The sequence below is a fragment of the Perna viridis genome, chromosome 14, assembly GCF_037379345.1.
Source record: "Perna viridis isolate PV_CMFRI_1.1 ecotype Kerala chromosome 14, ASM3737934v1, whole genome shotgun sequence".
Taxonomy (NCBI): domain Eukaryota; kingdom Metazoa; phylum Mollusca; class Bivalvia; order Mytilida; family Mytilidae; genus Perna; species Perna viridis.
The window spans coordinates 29,799,907-29,819,496 of NC_142458.1; the positions used below are offsets into that span (position 1 = coordinate 29,799,907).

The 19,590-nt window shown below is 31.8% G+C and overlaps 1 protein-coding gene across 3 annotated transcripts; it reads left to right on the top strand.

Annotated features, from left to right (window-relative positions):
* Nucleotides 1-342: 342 nt before the first annotated feature.
* Nucleotides 343-11,360, top strand: LOC148598932 (uncharacterized). Of its 3 annotated transcripts, none has more exons than XM_088561891.1 (10): nucleotides 343-462; nucleotides 1,516-1,686; nucleotides 2,171-2,262; nucleotides 3,124-3,235; nucleotides 3,567-3,680; nucleotides 7,430-7,603; nucleotides 9,154-9,273; nucleotides 9,604-9,930; nucleotides 10,225-10,297; nucleotides 10,825-11,360. In XM_088561891.1, exons 1-10 carry the CDS (start codon nucleotides 387-389, stop codon nucleotides 11,246-11,248), a joined length of 1,683 nt encoding a protein of 560 aa, XP_088418017.1. In that variant the 5' UTR covers nucleotides 343-386; the 3' UTR covers nucleotides 11,249-11,360. The 3 variants fall into 3 exon arrangements, with proteins under 3 accessions (XP_088418017.1, XP_088418018.1, XP_088418019.1); XM_088561892.1 differs by having other exon boundaries at nucleotides 7,433-7,603; XM_088561893.1 differs by lacking the exon at nucleotides 9,154-9,273.
* The last annotated feature ends 8,230 nt before the right edge of the window (nucleotides 11,361-19,590 follow it).

Consider the following 19,590-nt stretch of genomic DNA (forward strand, 5'->3'; position numbering starts at 1 on the left):
GAAAAATAGGATTTCATGGTGTAGATGGATACACATAAAGATCAACAGATTTACAATCAAGACTATTAAATTTCTGCAGACTTTAATCTTAATCAGCATAAATCCTAGTATTGCAAGGTACAAATGTAAAGGAAAACAGACCTACTGAACTGATACAATCTAGACAGTTGTCAAAAACAGACAATTACATCATACAGGTACAGTATAACGGTATTTTTCATTCCCTCACTCAATACACATTTGCATAATAAGTAACATTTTGTGTTTACCCCCACCGACAAAGAAGTTTAAACAAGTATATCATGTAATCGATACATTGATTTGTTTAATGTAATCTGTCATCTAGTATCATTCAAACTTCAAACGGTAACAGGAAGTAGTGTAACATGAAGTGTAAAATGACTGGTTTTATTCTAAACTACATATGTCTTGTTTGCTTCTGCTTTTCGCATCGAGTAACCGGTATGTAAGGCTAGTAACACATCTTTTAAATAATATCAGCAGGTGTAAATGGAAATTTAAAATGTTAGACTAAATACATTTATCCGATATTTAATTTCTACGTGTAAGTGAACAATTGCGATGAATAAATTAGGGGCTTTTTCCATCAAAGTGCTGGGGTAGCACAAATAGAATTGCTATTGATTGACAACTGTCGTCTTTGGGAATATATTACTGTTATCAGGTCAGGCACTTACGCATATACCTTTTGAACTGATAATACTTAATTGACCATTTTATTTTTAATTAATGGAAATAATGTTTATGTTTAATCTAGAGCAACAACTGGCTCGTCTCATCTCATCGTCGCAGTTGACTCTGCGGTATATACCAAATATGCATACGATTGTATTGTTACTCTTTTAATATGTAATATTTATCAACATATATTCTATTTAAAATAAACTTCTAGATTAAAAAGTGTTTGTGATCATTGTAGTTCAGGGTGATGTCCTTTTGGGAGGTACTTCTATCAATGTTCAAACTGAATTTAAACATCAAGAATTAGTTTAATCTGATTGCTGCTAAATTGCATAACTGAAATAATACATACAGTAATTTTAGCAGCGAAACGCATTAACCATCATAACAGGACTTTTTGTACAGAAGCAACATCTCTGAGGAATCACTTCAGCAAAATAAGATATATATGTTGTTATTACAGGTTGATGGTAAATCATTTTTTCACGGTATGCCTGACATTTTAGCAATGTATTTTGGGCAATGAAAATTGAACTAAAGCATACTTTGTTTAGCGTTTGATCTTATTATAAGGACATATCATAGGAAAATGCCTAACATACACAATGTGATTGGCCTTTTGTAAATAACTATATATCTGATTGTGTAAAATGTTTACTTGGCTTTCGAACTGTATGGCTTTCCGATAAAAATATATCTTATTTAATTTCATATTGTTTAAATCCATCCCTTTTCTATTATATTTCTACTTTTATATATTTCGCTCAATTAAATTACATTTTGCAGACTTTGTATTTTTCCAATTTCAACTAGGCAGAGTAAAGACTTACTCAGGGAACGTTACATGGATGAAAGCAAATAAGAACTGTATCTTGAATGGAGGAAAGCTTGTCAACCCCAAATCTTTGAACTGTTCCGAGTTATCCACTCAGTCGAACTACTGGTTTGGTGTATATCAATCATACATTTGGTTGAAACCTATTGGTATAACAAAATATAACTGTAGTTGAGTAGGATCATGACGCTGACATCACGTATTACACACATTCACAATATAATGATTAGTTGAAATGAAGGGTTTCGCCCTAGTATAAACAGTTTTTGACCTATGTCGAAGAGCCTTAATAATGTTGCTATATTATTACCAGATCATACTCACTTGCAATTTGAATGGTGCCGCTGGGGGAGCAGGACTTGTTTAACATTCCAGAGCACTTGATTTCACTGGCGGTTTTTTTTTATAGAGTTCATAGTGCTAGTGCATTATCTTTTTTATGTGACGTCTTGTTTCCCTGAACTTCTACTTTTTATATAATATTATTTTTTATATAACAAGAAAAAAAAAACAAACAAATGAATTGTATTGTGTATAACAGCGTTTTTATTTTGTTTGTTTGTTTTGCTTTGTCAAATATACAAAACTCAAAACACACGTAATTCATTGAAACAAATGTTACATTTTGTTAAGGTTGCTACCACTTAAGTAGGAATATATCAACTATTAATGGAAATATCACGGATTGCATTCAGCACTGTAAAACGGGTTACATAGGATATCATGTAAGTTATTTTAATTAATTATTGGTAACAAATTATCATACTCTAGGTAAATCCAGCAAAAGTGGGATAAGTTTTCAAGTAATATTGCAAGTATTTGTAAATTCCTACCTGTTAAAGTAATCCTTATAGTTTATGTACGCAGTTATAGTATATATCGTAGTAGATGGTTTTTGTTTAGAAACAACCTCAATACTAACCATGATATGTATAAATCACTTAACAAAATATCTTACAAATACATCCGTTGCAAATTACTTGCGTCTTATAACTTCAAAATACTATATATATTTCTTGTTTATTCTAGAACAGGTTTCTCAGATAAATCCATCGGGTTTAATGAAGAGACACTCCACTCCCAAAAAAACCAAATGTCACAAGTTTATTAATAGTCATCTGGTTTTGTGAATTATTTTACTTTATCTACATAAATACATGACAAAACTCCTAGCCGTATAGAGATAACTGTGGCCCAAGAATTTGATTGCTACAAATCACCTTAAAAAGCATTTCCTTTTATTCATTTTTTACATCGTTATGGTGTATCAATCTGCACCATGAAAACTGATTTATTCAACGGGTCATGGTTTTCCTTTCCTCGTTTGTCTACCCCGGACTTGACTTTTTATAAGCAACTTGGCGGGTGTTTCTAGAAAAGCAGAGGACGCTTACCCTACCGGTGCACCTGGTCCATGCTCCCAGTTTTTAGTGGAGTCCGAGTTGCTCATTTGCTTTTGTTACTTTGTATGTATGATTTTAGTTGCTGTATGTTCTCTGTTGTGTATGTCTGTTTTCCATGTCTGGTCTTTGTCCCTGGATTGCATTCTTGTCGCTATAACCCTTGATTACTCTTACACAATTCAGAATCCAAGATGTTATTGTCTCAAGCAAAAGGATGTCCCTAACGTGTCAGAATCATATAGTGCATGTAAAGATGGACAATGGAATGGTTATGCCAAAGTTTACACTTTTTTAGGTAACTGTCAATAGAGTGATACTTGACGTTTGTGTTTATAACATTTTGTACATGTAGACGACATTTCATATGTGCATAAGCATTGTAATGGCAATTTCAGGTATTGTTATCTTTAAAATCATTTTTCACATGGGAATAAATAAGTTTTGAAGAAAACTGTTTCACAAAATAAACATTTTGAAGATAAACTTCTGATGAATATGTTTAACTGGTGTTTAACTACAAATTTGTGAGAAAACTTGTCCATAAACTTCTTTCAATGGAGGATTCATTTGATAGTATATAATATTTTTAAATGTTTTCACAAGTGTCGTTCATTTGCAATTTGTAGATTTGAAAAATACTGGAGTCAACACGTCCTGTGTTTATTTGGAGTGTGAGAAACCGAATGGTAATTCAACATTACACACAGCAAGCTGTCACGTTACCTATAATGCATCATGCGGTATGTGAATAAACAAAGTTTAAACTTAAAATGTTTTAATTTTTTTTCAAATTATTGGTAAGAACAATAAAAAAACCTTAGACTATATTCAACAAGGAATGGTATTACTAGCAGGCAACACAAAATGCCATCGAGTAAAGTTGGATGCATCAGCAGTCAAAATAATACAGAATATTTATGATAGCCCGTCGTATTCAGCTGTTGTTGTGTGAGAAACAAAATATTTCCTAATCGGACTAATATAAATATCTTAATAAAAGCTTTAAGGCTGGGCATGAGGCGTAGACTTTTTTTACTTTCTTCAAAATATGTTTTTTATGCAACTATGGTGCATTTAGAATTCAGAATATTGACTACTTGCTATCTAGCCCTGGAATGCATTACTTAACATGAAATATGTATACCCAATACTGGAGAAGTTTGTATATTTGTGAAAATAAGAGAAATGTATAAATTATATTTTTTTTCTTTGGACATATACGTTTGTACTGAATAACTACCATCATCGAATTCGAGGAGGTTAAAGTCTTAACGTGACGACGAGGAAGCTGTATCTTTTGAAGTTCTTGCGGATACACCTTTGAATGGGTTACAGTTCCCATTTACAACATATAATATCCAAAGATTCCTTATTGAGAATTCATCAAATCCCATGAAATACATTCCTCACACCATAGAATCCTCATTGCATTTTCCTTTATCTAAAATTTCCATTCATATTTTTTTAATTTATATTTTAATTCAATATATATTTTTTTCACAACGTAAATATGGTACTTTAAAAATAATTTCCCAATCCTCCCCATACAATGTCCGACTCTTCATTACTTATCTCAACATAAACTAGCCATATCCCCTATCCTCCCAATCCCCTCAATCTCAATAGCGTCTTAGAACGTCTTTTCTTTTCAAAGATTTTCAACAGATACAGATTCATGTGAATAAAGAAAAAGGTGGGCTAGGAGAGCTTGAAAGCCGACAACTTGCTGAAAATTGTCTTTCTTATTAAAGAAAAACAATCTCTGAACTCTAGCACACTAATCAGCTGTTGCCTTTTTTTTGTGGTTTTCTTCTTTGGAGGTAAAATACCCAAAACGATAAATGTTTACGAACTACTTTCTTGCAGTTGGGTATATTTCATTTGGATGAGTTTTTGATTTATCTAAAGGCAAGATAGTATGTGACGTAGAAAAGTCAAACATTTTACTTGTAATTACTTCAGCAAGGATCAAGCTTTGTTATATCTCCCTTAATGCGGACAAATAGTTGGTCTCACAAACAACACTCTGGTTAAACAAGGAGATCCCGAGGATGGAACGACCAAATATATATACATATAAATATAGCTTTCACTGGCCGGGTCATTCCTCCTCGTAGGTTTAATGTAGGGCTATAACTTAGTACACGATGTATGGTAGTACGGGACAGTTCATTTTAAATGTTATTGTGTAGGATAGAGGATCAAATTAATGATACATATCACTACAAATCAATATTATACAAACGTCTCAGACTGTGACGACTCTATTCGCTACACTGCTCCATCGGATCAAATTGATACAGGGAAGATATATAAACGTATAGAAAGGTCTGAAAAATTCCCAACGATGTTAGAACTGTCAAATTTGCGATGCAATTTTTTGGTCGTTCCCTCCGCGGGACTCGAACTCGTACAGCTGTGACATATATGGCAACACCGCCTGCACAACGTCCAGCGCCCTAGACCACTCGGCCAGCTAGGCTATATTATATATTATCGCTCAACCCCCTCCCTTGGAAGCTCAACGGTTTGAGGGAAAATCAATCGCATTTTTTGTATGAAGAACTGTATGTTTTACCTGATTCGTACAACTAAATGGATAAAGCATTTCTCCATATACATACATGTTTGTGTTGGTTAAGTTGTACGTGTAGGTTAAAAAATACTGGAGTATAAGTGTACATATGTTGCGTTACTCCATATTCATATTGTTTTCAAAGGTCATGAAATATGATGTTTTACGTTTTTTTCCCCATCTGAATACTATCGTTTTTATGGAAAGTCCAGACGTCGATTTTTTCTACGGGAAAAATCATCAACAATGTTGTCAAGATATATATATATATATATATATATATATATATATATATATATATCATTTCCAATAAAATCCTTTATACCTCGTAAAATTAAAATTATACACACAGTTGTTACTAAGACTTTCGACGTTGTCAATGAAGTCAACATATTCTAGACCAACGGACAGACAGATAACATTAAACTTGTGGTCCTGACACATCTTCTAATAGTATTTGGTGATTAGGCGGGCATTTTAGTCCACCATTGGTAAATTTCAATGTTTTAATCAAGGGGACGAACTTTCAATGTGACTGTCGTATAAATTACGGGGACAACTTTGTGTTCGAAGGACGGACAGGAAACTGATATCTACATAGAGTATTTGCCAATATCGACTGGGTCTTAAGTTGAGGTATAAATCCCCCTCGAGTACCGAGTACTTTTTAGCTTCAAGTAGCGAGTACTGCGTCGTGTTAGCCTTGAGTACATAATCCCATTTTTTTTTCGAGTACAGTGTACATGTACCTCATTTTTAAAATATTTCCGAGTTTACTCTGAAAATCGGGCTAAATGTCGAGTTCTGTTTACTTAAAAGAAAACATTTTTCATTGCCCCATCTCGTTAACCGAATGTTTACAAGTAGGTACTGGTAACCATTCGATTATCGGGACGGGGGTATTGACAAACAATTGTTGGTTGCTACCTATTTTTCTGCATAGAAACAATTTAAATGTATTTAGAAATATAATTCATGTCAATTTGGGGTAGTTTCTAACAGAAATGCTAAGAATTCCACGATAGGGGCGTCCTGGTCTGGTTTGAGGATATATGAACTAACTGTTCATCGTTGAAGAAAAATTTGAACAATACCGAAACGCAGAATATGAATAAAAATAGGAACGACCAAAATTTGCATCGGAACTTTGACAGGTTTAACAGGTTTAACATCGTAGGGAATTTTTCAGACTGTTCTATCAGTTTACATTATCTTCCCTGTATCAATTTGATCCGATGGAGCAGTGTAGCGAATAGAGTCGTCACATACACATGTACATGTTTGTATAAAATTGATTTGTTGTGACATGCATCATTAATTTGATCCCCTATCCTACATCTAAATAAACTGTCCCGTACTACCATACATCGTGTACTAAGTTACAGCCCTAGATTAATCCTACGAGGAGGAATGATCCGGCCAGTGAAAGCTATATTTTTATATAGCCTAGCTGGCCGAGTGGTCTAGCGCTTGTCTTTGTGTTGCCATACATGTCACAGCAGTACGAGTTCGAGTCCCGCGGAGGGAACGACCAACAATTTGCATCGCAAATTTGACAGTTCTAACATCGTTGGGAATTTTTCAGACCTTTCGATATATATATATATATATATATATATTTATATATATACACCAAACCTTTGGTAACATTAAACCAACATGAATTGGTGTATTTATTTGATGTATTAAACCTTTGAAGACAAGATATACATGTACATTTGCTATTATATTTTCGTAGAAGTTAAATTGCTGAGTACATCATTATTTAATTTGAAATTTATTTGAATTGTCAATACAGGTTTTTTTAAGCCTTGCCGTTTACTCTTAGTATTTAGAGCATTTATTATTGAATTGTAATAATTGATTATAGATATGTTAGCAATGTATTGTGAATTCAATAATTAACTTTTTAAGTAGTTAATCAAGGTGAATTGATATATGGGAATCATACGGACATTCACCAGAAATGCTTTAACATGTCGTCGTTTGTGAGGTCAGAAAAACTATGTTCCTTAGCAAGTAAAAGATACGATGCTTTCTGGACTGACATAAAACGATTTCGGAAAAAACAGTATACAGATGGACTAGGTAAATTAAAAAAAAAAAACTTTCATCAGAAAGGTTGTAATAGAACGGTCTAAAATTCCAAACAATACACATTCCATGGCTTTTTGTAATATATTGCCTTGCGTATAAAGAAATCACACACATATACAAAACGGTGGAACAACACAAATGATTCTATTTAAAAAAAAAAACAATGTTAACACCGTTTTACACATCAACCATATTGACGGTAAATGACTGTTATCTTTCTTCAGTCTATGAGGAAATAACCTAAGTCTCGTGGCAAGCACAAAATAAACTGCGTAGCAAATTATTTTCAAGTGTACTCTACGGGCATTAAGGTTATTTCAAATAGACCGGAAATACAATAGTCATCATTCCTTAATATGGAGTAGGCAATGTCTAAATCAGCGAGCACCGTGAGCTTTACCATACATGTACCGTCTGTGCGAGACTCGTTAAAGTAATAAAGTACATTACAAAGGGGGGGGGGTTGTCCCGATGAAAAATATTTGCTTCGCAAGTGCAACATTTTTATTTATTTTTAAGCAGCAAGCGAAATAAATATTTATACTTGAATATGTCTTGTTAATTCATGGGGGAGTTTTTTTGATAAATGAATAAGTTGAAATTTTTTTCTCCCCAAAATATTTCAATCCCATACCCCCTTTCCCCTCGCTCTCAAAATGCTCAATAACTTTATAGCACTTCGCAATAATTTATATTTTGTTATTCCTTAAGGGCTTCTCTAGCAACATCCATTTTAGTTTTGGTCGGTCAGATCTATCTGTACAGATACCGGAAATATTACAGTTCTCCATTGATAGTGGGAATATTTTACATTTTGCCTTTCCTTTCTTACAAAAACTATGCTTCGATTTTGATAATGTAATCGAAGTTATATTTTTCCCAAGGCCGGTTAGGTTCTTGGTAACAGCGACGGTGGAACAGCGGAGATACACATACGTACATCCATGTATTTCCCAAAGTTTTTTTTAAAACATCACATTCACTTCTTTAAATAAATGAAAAATAGAGAAAGACTTGACAACAATCAGAAAAGATAAATTTATTTTTACTGTAATGTAATCTTAACCTATCTTTTTTTATTTGTTTGATTGAAGGAAATGATGAATTTTTTCAGTCACTTTTTGTTACTGCCGGGACATGACTTTTTTCGTTAGTATATTGAGGAACCTTAAGGGAAATTTAGAAAGAACACTTAATAACCGTAGAGATCACACCGGTTTGCGGTGCTCGCTATAATTTAATCATAGTCTCTAAATCCGACGAATAAATCAATAAAAAAAGGTTGACGATGTCATAGTCACATTACATTATTTTGTCTAGGAGTAAATAGACACAATTTTTATCCAATCAGAATAGTGTAAATTTTGAAATTTAATTATTTTGATTCATTTTAAAGTTTCACAAAAGTGACACAATAATACGTATCCCAAAGGAAAAAAATATTAACAGTCTCATATCATTACAACATATTTATATATAACGATAACATTTGTTAGGCTTCAAAATGACTAGTCAAAATACCAATTTTACTTCTTTTTTAGTCATGATCAAGTCGGCAAATCTTTTAAGTTGTACGTATGGAATCTGTACAGATGGTAAACTTAAAACCAATGACACAAAATGTGAAAATAAAATCGAGAATTATGCTTGTCTTTTAAATGGTATGTTGCACCACTTGTATGATAGGTACAAATGGGTTTTGACAAATTTCCTTCTCCAAATTAAATACCGTTATTTTACATAAAGAGAGGTTAAAATATAGAGATGTACAAGTATTTTGTATATTTTTCGGCATCTTTTAAAACAGATTTTGTGATAACTTCCTTTCGCAAGTAATAAAAATATAAACTTGTTATGCGAAAAAATATACGTGACAGTTTCCACTGCAGTCATTAAACTTATTTTAAAATGACTTACAATTAATTATATATATGACTGTATTTTCATTACTTAGAAATATTAATATACATAATAGTGGATCATTCTTGTAGATAGCACGACATATTCTTCTGCAACAAAGCAGAAATCTACTGGTTCGACGTTTAAACAAACGCCTGGTATACAAAAGTACGTTACAACAATGAAACATTCAGAAATTGCTGAAATACCATGGTTGTCTACCACTATAATTTTATTGACAAACGGAGCCACCATATCAAATAAAAAAATATCTATTCCTCAAATTACCAAAGATATCGGATCTAGTAAAATGATGACAAGTATATTCAGTTCTAAGTCTAATCTAATAACGCTACCAACGACAACGGCAGAGGAATTGGACAAAAATCAATGGACAGAGAAGACAAATTATACAACAGGTACCAGTTTGTTTTATATTTACGCATTAAATACTTATATAAGATTGCTTAAAGGTTCCTGTTTTTTACAATGTATTTAAAGATTGCAAAATACACTCAATAGAAAATTTATCTTAAAATTATTATATTTATCAATCAACCATATTTGGTAGCAATTGCCCTTCTAGATATAATTATTCAATTAATGAATAGGGATTAACCAAATATCAAAGTGAAAACGCTTATTGCGCTATTTGATTGACTTTTTTTGCATCACTTACAAGCTTACACAACCCGTTCTTTAATTATTTGCAGGTTTTATAGCTGGTGTATCTGCAGCAGTACTAATTTTATGTCTTACTGTTTGTATGATTATATTCTTTGTAAGGTACGTTTTCCCTTTGAGAAAACTAATAATTACCAATATCAGTATTGACTAAATCAACCATTGCAAAACTAGAAAATTAATGTATAAACAGGCGATAAAAAACAATTAGTAAATAATTGTTAATATTAAATAAAACAAACAACTGAAAATCCTACAGTCATGAAGATGTTAATTGCAGTGCAGTTTTTGTATCAAAAGTTTGTGACGGATCGAAATTCAGCTTAATTCTCAGATCTCTTGTTTTGTTCAATCATTCCGCTTACTCTAACGGTGCATCTGGTCCACGATCCCAGTTTTTAGTGGAGTCCGAATTGCTCATTTGCTTTTGTAACTTTGTATGTATGATTTTAGTTACTTTATGTTCTTTGTTTGTGTCTGTTTTCCATGTCTGGTCTTTGTCCTTGGATTACATTATTTTGATTACCGCTATAACCTTGGTTCCCTTGATTACTAGATCATTTAGTAATATATTTATAACATATACTTTTTGTTTTAATCTTGATGAACCGATTCATTTTATTTCTAAGACGCAAAATGATAACTAAAGCGGCAGACCACCGACGTGCATGCTCTAACATCATGCACAAAGTAGATGATTCAGGCCAGGAACCTAACCAATTAAGATCACAAAAACGTTGCATTTACAAGCTTGATCATAGTGATGTTCCAAAGTCCTCTAATACACCTGAACCAGAACACAAGGAAATATCCGGGGAACAGTATGCCTTTGTTAATAAAATAAATAAACAAAATAAAGCTTCTATGGAATTTAAGTTGGAGCAGGACGATGAATATAACACACTCAACCAAGTGATGAAGAACACGACAGAAGCACCAAATACAGGCATTTATGACACAATGTTGTGTATGAGAGAGGTTGATGATCCTACATATAATGCGACCATGCATGGACGTGAAACTAATGACTGCCAATATGATTCCCTTAATTGAAATTACTACTACTTAAGTTCAAACTCATTGAGTTATTACTCAGTATTGAATGATAAAACCTTTATTGGATATTCAATGAATTGCATAATGTATAATAAATTGTTATTTTGCATTATCTTGTTCAAATCATTTAGTTGGTATAAACATATGCTATCAATAAATGCGCACAGTTTAATAAAGGTTGTTGTATTGAAATTCCTTAGGAAATTGGTCTGTGGTATATACGAAGGAATTATCTAATTCAGCCTCTTGATGGATGTTTTGGTTATAGGTCTCCTTCAGTTCCCTTCCCTAGCTCCCAATCTACACTTTTGTCGGTTGATGTTTTCAAAATAATGTTTTATATGTAATAAACAAGTTACCACGTGTATTTAATGAGGCACCTTATGCCCCCCCCCCCGCGTTGTTGATTTTCGGCACAGTTTGGGCTAGAATAAGCAAGTGGTTGTTGCAACCCCATGTTTGTACCCCCTTTTTAACATGCATGTATCTGCATTGAAATTGTTATTTGTTTGTCTTTTGAGAAAGAAGTATTGAGTACATTGTATAATATTATATTACCTAAATCTTCTGAAATCTCAATAATTTTCTACTCACAGACCAATGAAATTTTCGCAATGTTCCTTGCACAAGAAATGGACATTTTTCCTATCAACAATACTGTATTTTCTTTTTAGACAATTAAGTTGGTATTGCATTAGTTAAAATGGTTTAATTATTTCGAAATAAAATATGTTAAACCAATACTTTTTCATATTTTGGTATTTTTATTCTTCTGGAACAAGGTAGATTTGTTCCAAAAAAATACACTACAAAAGAGTTATCAAGGGTCAAATGGACATTTTACACATTAAAATTACTTTCTGTTCGTATTCAGAGCTGTAAGATGGTATCGAACATGCAAAATATACTTAAATGTAAGAAAATGTGTATATTTTACCCCAATGTTATAAAATGTCAATAGTTTTATACTCCTAGACCAGTGAAGAATGTTTCTGCAATGTGCCATGTATAAAAGAAACGGACATTTTCCATATCAACAATGCACTATTTTCTTATTTATTTCAAAATAGAGTTTCTTCACAAATATTTTATGAAATTTAGGTATTTTTATTCTTTTGGAACAAAGAAGTGTGTCTCAATGACCGATATACAATAAAGACGGACATTTGTAACATAATAACTACTTTCTTTTCAAATTCAGTGCAATTTAAATGGTATCATATTTGTTTGTTAAAAAACTTAATTATTTCAATATAGGGAATTTTTTTTGCCAATACTTTAAGAAATTTTGTATTTCTATTTTTACTTGAAAAAGAATAATGTGTTCATAATGATCAATATACAAAAAAATAAAGATATTTTTCACATAAAAATACTTTCTTTTCATATTCAGAGCAATTACCTGGCATCGCGTTAGTCACAAATACTCTATTATCTAATTCAAATATATCCATTCCGTTCACGTCGTTACGGGAGATTTAACCCTGAACGAAAACGAATTTCTGCGTAATATCATTTCTAAATGTCCTAGGTACCGTGAACCACGCTCCATAAATTGAAATTAAGTTCTTATGGATGCCGAGGAGAACTACGCAAGAAAATGGATAAAACAAGAACAAAATTACATCGATTCACTATTAGAGTGGTTAAAGGGAATGAGGTATTTATTTTTTAAACAAATGGAAGTTTGGGTCAGTGAGTGTCATTGCTACATCAGTTTAAAAGACCTTATGTAGAAAAAAAAACATTGTCTACTATACATGAGAAATATGTTGTCGTACCAACAAACAAAACCCCAAACAGAATTGTTTTTGTATGCGAAACGTTTACATCCAATGTTTAATATCAGAGGTAGACGTAGACAATAATAGCAGTAATAAGACATATACTGCTTCCACACTCTTCAAATAAGAGATTGTGGAAAACCATAAATCTATGCTATTCTCGTTTGGGCCCTCTACCAAAGACGATGATTCTGATTCAACGTCTGTGTACTGGATTCCTTAACTCCACTACAATCAATACAAACATCTTTACATAAATCCGTCCTCTTTTGGTCTCTCTACCAAGGACGATGATTGTGATTTACCGTCTATGTACTGGATTCCTAAACTCCACAAGAATCCATACAAACAACTTTTCATAGCTGGATCTGCAAAATGTTCCACCAAACCTCTTTTAAAACTTTTAACTTCTATACTCACATCTGTCAAAGAGTGTCTGCAGTCCTACCACAACACTTACTCTAACAGTGGTATTAATTCAATATGGATCTTGAAAAATTCGAAAGATCTTCTGGAGACCATCAGTTCAAGACTATTATCAGAATATAATAGCATTAAAACCTATAATTTAACAACACTGTATACTTCTATTCCCCATACTCAGTTAAAATTTCAGCTTAAAAACATTATACATCTTTGTTTTTCCAAAAAAATGGTACACTTAGATACAAATATATAGTTTGGTACAGATTCCTCATACTTTGTAAGAAATAGTTCTTATCTTCCAAATTTAAAGAAGATGTTTACAAAATGCTGGAATTTTTTTATCGATAACATATTTTTCAAGTGCGGTAAAACGCCATTTTCGACAAACTGTCGGCAATCCAATGGGAACAAATAGTGCTCCTCTATGTGCTGACCTATTGTTTCAATCCTACAAGGCTGACTTTACAGCTGATATGATCAGAAATAAACAATATCATCTAGCTAGATCTTTTAATCTCAGTTTTCGTTATATTGATGCTCTTTTATATCAAATTATTTCCTTTTCATATTTAGAGCAATAAGATGGTATCGTATAAGCAAAAAATCTTATAATTAAGTAAATTTTATCCAAATTTTTTGAAATTTCAAAATTTTAATACTTTGGGACCAGTGAAAATGTTTTTGCAGTATACCATGTATAATAAAAATGGACATTTCATATCAACAATGCAATATTTTTTTTAAGATATATAAAATGGTATCGCATTAGTTAAATTAGCTAAATTATTTTTTAAAAAGAACACTTTTTACCAATACTTTATAAAATTTTGTTATTTTTATTCTTCTGGGACAAGGAAAATGTGTTCCCAATTATCCATATACAACAGATATGGACATATTTTACATAAAAATTACTTTCTTTTCATATTTAGAGCAATAAGATAGTATCGCATAAACAAAAAAATACTCTTTTTTTCATGTTTATGTTAAAATTGAGCATATTTTACCCCAATTTATGAAATTTCATTTTTTTCATATACCCAGTCCAGTCAAAATGTTTTCGCAATGTACCATGTATAATAAAAATTGACACTTTTCATATCATCAATGCAACATTTTCTCCTTTTTTTAGACAAAAAAGATTGTATCGCATTAGTTGAAATGGCTAAATTATTTCAAAATATAGTACTTTTTACCAATACGTAATGAAATGCAACAAGGAAAATGTGTTCCCAACGGACATTTTTCACATAAAAATTACTTTCTTTTCATATTTATAGCAATTATATGGTATCGCATCAGTCAAATTACTCTATTAGCTAAAAATTGAGTAAATCTTACCCTACTTTTATGAAATTTTAATATTTTCATACTCAGAGACTAACGAAAATATTTTTGCATGTATAATGAAATGGACATTTTTTTATATCAACAATGCAATATTTTCTTTTTTAGATAAATACAATGGCATCGTATTAGCTAAAATAGCTAAATAATTTCAAAAAGGAGTACTTTTTACCAATACTTTATGGAATTTGGCTACTTTCGTTCTCCTGGAACAAAAAAAATGTGGACATTTTTCACATTAAAATTACTTTGTTTTCATATTTAGAGCAATAAGATGGTATCGCATAAGAAAAAAAATACTTGGATGACAAATTATATGAAACTATGTTTAGATAATAACATCGAAATTTCGATAATGCATATCTCGGGAATGATGTTAATTTATGATGTAGATCTGGTGACATTGCTTTGTTGTAATAATCATTCGGGCGTAAAAATTCAAACATCAATATAAATTGATTCAGTACATGCGTACTTTGATTTTTTTCTTAGTTTTTGCCTGATGACTGAGACAAAGATACAGACACAATTTGCACTGTTGCTTGTCGATGAAAATGAATGTAGTCGTTAAAAAAATCATAAATATAAACAAGAAATCTTCCTCTTGTTAAATGGAAAATATACAAACTTCTGTCTTCGGTTTTGCATATACAGTGCAAACAACTATTCCTTTCTATCCATATTGAGCATTTAACAAATGTGTGACTAAATTACTTATATACTAAACATGTGATGCATGTATAAAGGGATAGGTGTAATAACAAGATGTGTACATGTACGCATGTGCTTCCTATATCTTAAACTACATGCAACTATGGAAATTATATATCAGAAATATAGATTTTATTTGCCACATCTTTACTTTAAAAAAATCAACAAATTACAATTTCACGTACATGTAGTGATGTTGCTTTACGTTTTTGTTAAGTATATTTGTAATTTACATTTGCGGTGGCTTTCAAAATGTCTGATGTTAGAGTTTAGGATGGAACCAAGTCAGAAAGTAGCTTGCCAGACAACCTCTAGCATTGCTGGAATAAAGACAGGAGACTTTCCACGTCTGAAGAGCAGAATGGCGGATCAAATAAGAAACCTTACAAAAGAATAAGCTGTTATCATTAATCAGGAACTGAAAGAAATTGTAAGCAGAATCAGAAATTTAGAGGAGCGTTATTCTGGAGGGTAAGGAGTACATCCTCTTCAGAGAAAAAACATTGCCAATAAAATATGTATTTTATTAAATACGGAATTTACCGTACCAAATATTCATATTTTCAAATAAATACTTTTTTTTGTATCAGCACAATCATTAATAAAAACTGCATCGAATAGGCTTTAGTTCCACTCGTGTACTCGACTGGTAAACATCCATAACATGATGACAACAAATCAAATAATAGTATGATATTTTATTGAAAACGACAGTTACACGTCACTGAATTAACTCACAGTATTGTAGATATAAATTTTGTCTACTTAACTTTTATACACAAGTTTATGTATTTACTTCATTGTATTCAAATTTACATTATTATCAACTAAATAAAGAACTCCGTTTCTAAAATGAATAAGCAACGACAATAAATGTTACATAAATAAACATACATACATAAGGTTCACATTTTGCATTAACTTCATCATGTTTTGTGCAGGTAATTGTTTTATGCATGAGAGAAATATCATTAAAAGTTTAAATAATTTTGTAGGCTATAAGGAGGTCATTCGACCAAAGGAAAATAAAGAGGAAATCGTAGAGATGATAAGGAGGGACATTATTGGTTTAAATCGTGAAAGAAATGAGCCAGAGGGGGAATTAAGACAGGAACCAATTCCAGTAAATATAAAAGAACTAGGAGGAGATGTTTTTTTCGGATGATGATGAACTACCAATAACATCAAAACAAAAGTCTACAAATGAGCTGGCAAGAAAAGAGTATGAGGCAGTCAAAAAAGGGATAGAAAGAGAAAAAAATGGAGAAATGAAAAATGGAGAACTATTTCATGTTTGTTTTATTTTCTCAGTTTACGAATGCATGTATACGATTGTCACAGTACAAATTAATAAATGGTATTGTCACAATTAAACCACCCGACCTCTAGTACTTCTCCAGATCATACCCAGTTGCGGGGTTTATATAATTTATTTGGTCTATCCGTCCAAACTTGTCGTCAGTTCTATTTTGTATGCAATGGTAGGTTTCAAAAATTGGGATGAAACCTTGAATCTGTTTGATTTTCACAGAATTAAGTTTACGGGAACAGCTTTTTCAGATGGGGAAGGGGTAACTACAAAGAAACATAATCTATTAAGGCTTCAATAGTGGCTTCATTTCTAATTGTTTTCCTACAATCCTTACCAATAATTTGAAGTAGTAAGGGTTGGATCGATTCTTAAATAAATTGGTTAGTTGTAAATGTACCATAATAGGGGAGGGTGAGGAGGATTTAGTAAAAAACAGATTTAGGATTGTCATCTGGTTGTTTTCTGTCTTTTCGAATGAATTTCATTCAAACCATGCTGAATATTTAAAAGCAATAAAAACATGTATTTATTCATAAAGGTTATGCCGAGATTATAGCATATATTGGTTGGAAGGGGTGTGTGATGGCATTTTGTATCTTGAAGTAGACGTACTCAAGTGATAATGTGACTTGGAACACCAATATGCAAAAGTCAAAAAATAAATTATGTAGAATATAATAAAACTAACAAAACTGTACCATTCTCTACCTGGTAAAAACTGTACCATTCTCTACCTGGTAAAAACAGTCACAATGACTGTAAAAAAATAATATTACAAAAACATTTAAAACCTATATAACTGTAAAAGCAGAGGTTATAACCATTACCGCCCCAGCCAGTCCTGTGATGTTTTAGGTGAAGAACCTACATATCAGGTCAATAACGTAGATATATGATATTACTCAATCTTTTTTCCCCGTCCTAATAGTATCTTCCGAATATGATTAAATTCAAGATCAATATAATTTATAATTTAAAAAAAAAACCTCCTGTGCATTTATAACTATGGCATCAAAACATACTAGTTGAAAATGGGAATGCATTTTATTGTTGAGTTCATAAATGTCTGCAAATAATAACGGGACGGATAAGGGGAATACTTTTACTTCAGTTATTTTTAGGTCTGTTTTTTTCTGTTTGTGTTTAACTAGTTCGCGAGGTATGCTTACAAAAATATTGGACATGCAAAAAAACCGAATTTTAAGACATTCCAAAAAGCACATATAAGATAGGATATGTGAACAAAAATATATAAACCAAATCATCTTCAAATTGGTATATTATGCATATATGTTTATAATCATTACCGACATAATAAAAACACTGTCTACATGAAAAGGACTAGAGAAAAAATAAGCAAGGGAACCAAGGTTATAGCGGTAATAAAAAAATGTAATCCAGGGGCAAAGACCAGACATGGAAAACAGTCCACTGCTGATTTCAGGAAAATTTACACATCGGGATTAGCAACCCTTCGATAGCAGCAATGTCCTCTTTAGTTGGTACTGTCAATAAAAAAATTATACATATGCTATAGGTAGTGTATTTTTTTTTAAATTACTAGCACATTCATCGATATATACATGTTCACTGTTAATCATAGAGTGAGTAACTACTTCAATCAAGTGTAAGAATGTGTAATAACATTTCCACCAGACATTTACATGTGTAAATGGTGTTAATTTGTACAGGCACATTAAACATATTTTTATTTGTTTATTCGATGCCTTATTTAAAATAAGCAAATTACAAATAAAATATCAATCTTTGATTTATTTCTAAATACTTCTCTGTCTTCTGCATGCTCCTGTGGCTGTGTATCGAAATTTTCAAAATTGTAAACCAATCTCCATGCATTTAGCATGGATGTTAATGATGGCTGACAATATGTGGAGTTTGATGTACTAGATGTTAGAATATACTGTTGAATATATTGAGGAAATTTTGCCATTTCCTGATAAGTGCTAGCCAGCTGCACTGAAGGAGGAAATTTAGTAGCAGAAATTGGTGACTGATGAAATCTGATCTTTATATGCTTCAAACGGCTTTAAAGATTTTGAAAAGAGGTTATTACCGGTAAAGGTGCCTACTGTGTCTACGATCTAATGACATTAATAAAGAATCCTAATTCTGAGTTGTAAATTGTTCTCAGATTCTGATGTAACAACTTGAGACATCAAATCGTACATGATTATAGATCTAGATTAACTAGCATCAGTTTCACTTTTCTTTTAGATATTCTTTTCTTGCACTGGTCCCATTGTTTTAGTAGTAAACTTTGTCAATTTTTCTTCATTATCTGTCAAAAACAAAAATAAAAAAAATATTATTCAATAGTTCAATATACTCACAAATGTCTACTAGACTAGACTGCTAACAAAAACAAATGCCCCTTCCACAGGTTAAGCGTTAGAAATGCACTTATTTTTCATAATTTGTTTACTTGAAAAGTCTTACGGTTAAAAAAAATTGGAAGAACGAGTGGGTTATATACGAGAATCAGTGCAACTTTTCTCAATGTTCCTATCTCCTGTGCCTGTTTTATACGGTTTGTGATAATAACGGTCAAATAGTTCCATAGATCTCCTGTACTTGGCATCAAGTATAATGAAATTTCACAATGACCACGAAACCAATATTATCAGTACTGAACAAGTCATTAGCTGATATTGGAGCTAAATTTAACAACATAGGAATCACAATGTCGGACTAGGTAATGAAAAAAAAGAATCCGAAAATTGTACATGAATGTTATTTGA